Raw genomic sequence first — 1,493 nt, forward strand, 5'->3', positions numbered from 1 at the left:
CCCGACATCTCCAGGGTTCCCTGAGGAAGGCTTTCTCCATGTTCCTGCACCTCAGGAGTGTCCTGCAGAGCCCTCTGCAGAACCAGCCCCAGGGTCTGTCGCCCCCTCCGCCATCGCTGCTGAAAAGACCCAACCAAGAAGTAAATGATGGGGTTGGCACAGCTGTTGACACAGGACAGGAGAATTACAACCAGGTTAAGAGGAAAAGAAAAATGATATCCCATCCAGCTGAGAAGGAACCAGTTGATACCATAGGGCAGGCCGCAGAGGAGGAAGACCAGCACTGTGAGCATGAGGGTCACATAGAGCCTGGTCAGCGGCACCCGGTGGGAGCCACACAGCAGTCTGGTCATCAGGACCAGGCTTGACCCACACATGAGCACAAATAACAAAATCAGCCACGCAGCAATGATGAATTCAAACTCCAGACAATTATTATGGATTTCCCCAGAGAGAGACACAGTACATCCCTTCCAGGATGCTCAGCAGCAGGGACAGGGCCCAGATCAGGGCACACGTGATGGCTGACAGGTGTCTGGGGCGGCGGCAGCGGTACCAGATGGGCCACAGGACCGACAGGCAGCGCTCTGTGCTAATGGTGCTGAGAATGTTCAGGCCTGCGATGTAGGTGAAGATGGACACAGAGAAGCTAATCAGAAGTATATTAGAAGAAATGAGATGCGATTCTACGATTCTACTTAGGGAAAGTATAATCCTGCTGCAGAGGAAGAGGCAGTCAACTCCCGCCAGGTTGAGGATGTAGACAGAGAAGGGGTTCCTCCGCATGCGGAAGCCCAGCAGCCAGAGCACCACCATGTTTCCTGCCAGCCCAGCCAGGGCAACGATGATCATCAGTAAATCCAAAATTAGCCTCACAGTATGGCGAGTTGTTCCATCTTCACTTGGTGTGGATTTGGTGCTCCAGGCTGTGTCAGATGGATGCATGCTCAGAAACCCTTCACTGGTGCCACTGGAACAGAAACAAGACTTGTGCACCTAGGTTGACATGAGTGGTCTACTGGCCACCCTGCTTAATGGGAATCTCTGTCCTGTTACAGAGCAGGGAAATGTTGGTTTGCAGAGATTAAGATTCCAAAGGCTTCAAAGCCTTGGAGTCCTGGAACCTGGGTTCAAACCCAGTTCTCTCTGACTAGAGTCAGGGCTCTCTCACTGCAACACAGGCTGCTGCTGACATGGGGACCTTCTGTAGTCCTAACACCTCCACTCACTGTCCTAGACCATGTCGTGTTTGCAGGGACAGGAGAAAGATAGTCTGGACAGGAAATGTGTGATGACCCCAGGACTCGGAGTTCAGCATTACTTCTTTCTGGGACTGAGATTTCTTTAAAGGGCTGGATGTTGGCAGCCCCAGCCATGACCACTCTGTTTACTATCTCAGTGACTCAATGTCCATCCTGCAGAAAGGAGATCAATGATGGAGGGTTATGAATGGAACACAACCTCTTGCTAAGAGAGGTAAGAGTAGGACCAGC

At 51.8% G+C, this 1,493-nt stretch overlaps 1 protein-coding gene across 1 annotated transcript; it reads right to left on the reverse strand.

Annotated features, from left to right (window-relative positions):
* Window positions 1-2: 2 nt before the first annotated feature.
* LOC118628637 (mas-related G-protein coupled receptor member X2-like) lies at window positions 3-945 on the reverse strand (the record flags this gene model as incomplete). The annotated part of the gene is given in 2 exon segments (XM_036259592.1): window positions 3-441; window positions 443-945. Coding segments are annotated over 2 exon segments (942 nt in total), but the record flags the coding sequence as incomplete, so codon positions are not given.
* Between the last annotated feature and the right edge of the window lie 548 nt (window positions 946-1,493).

This window comes from Molossus molossus, unplaced genomic scaffold (genome assembly GCF_014108415.1).
Source record: "Molossus molossus isolate mMolMol1 unplaced genomic scaffold, mMolMol1.p scaffold_m16_p_13, whole genome shotgun sequence".
NCBI lineage: Eukaryota > Metazoa > Chordata > Mammalia > Chiroptera > Molossidae > Molossus > Molossus molossus.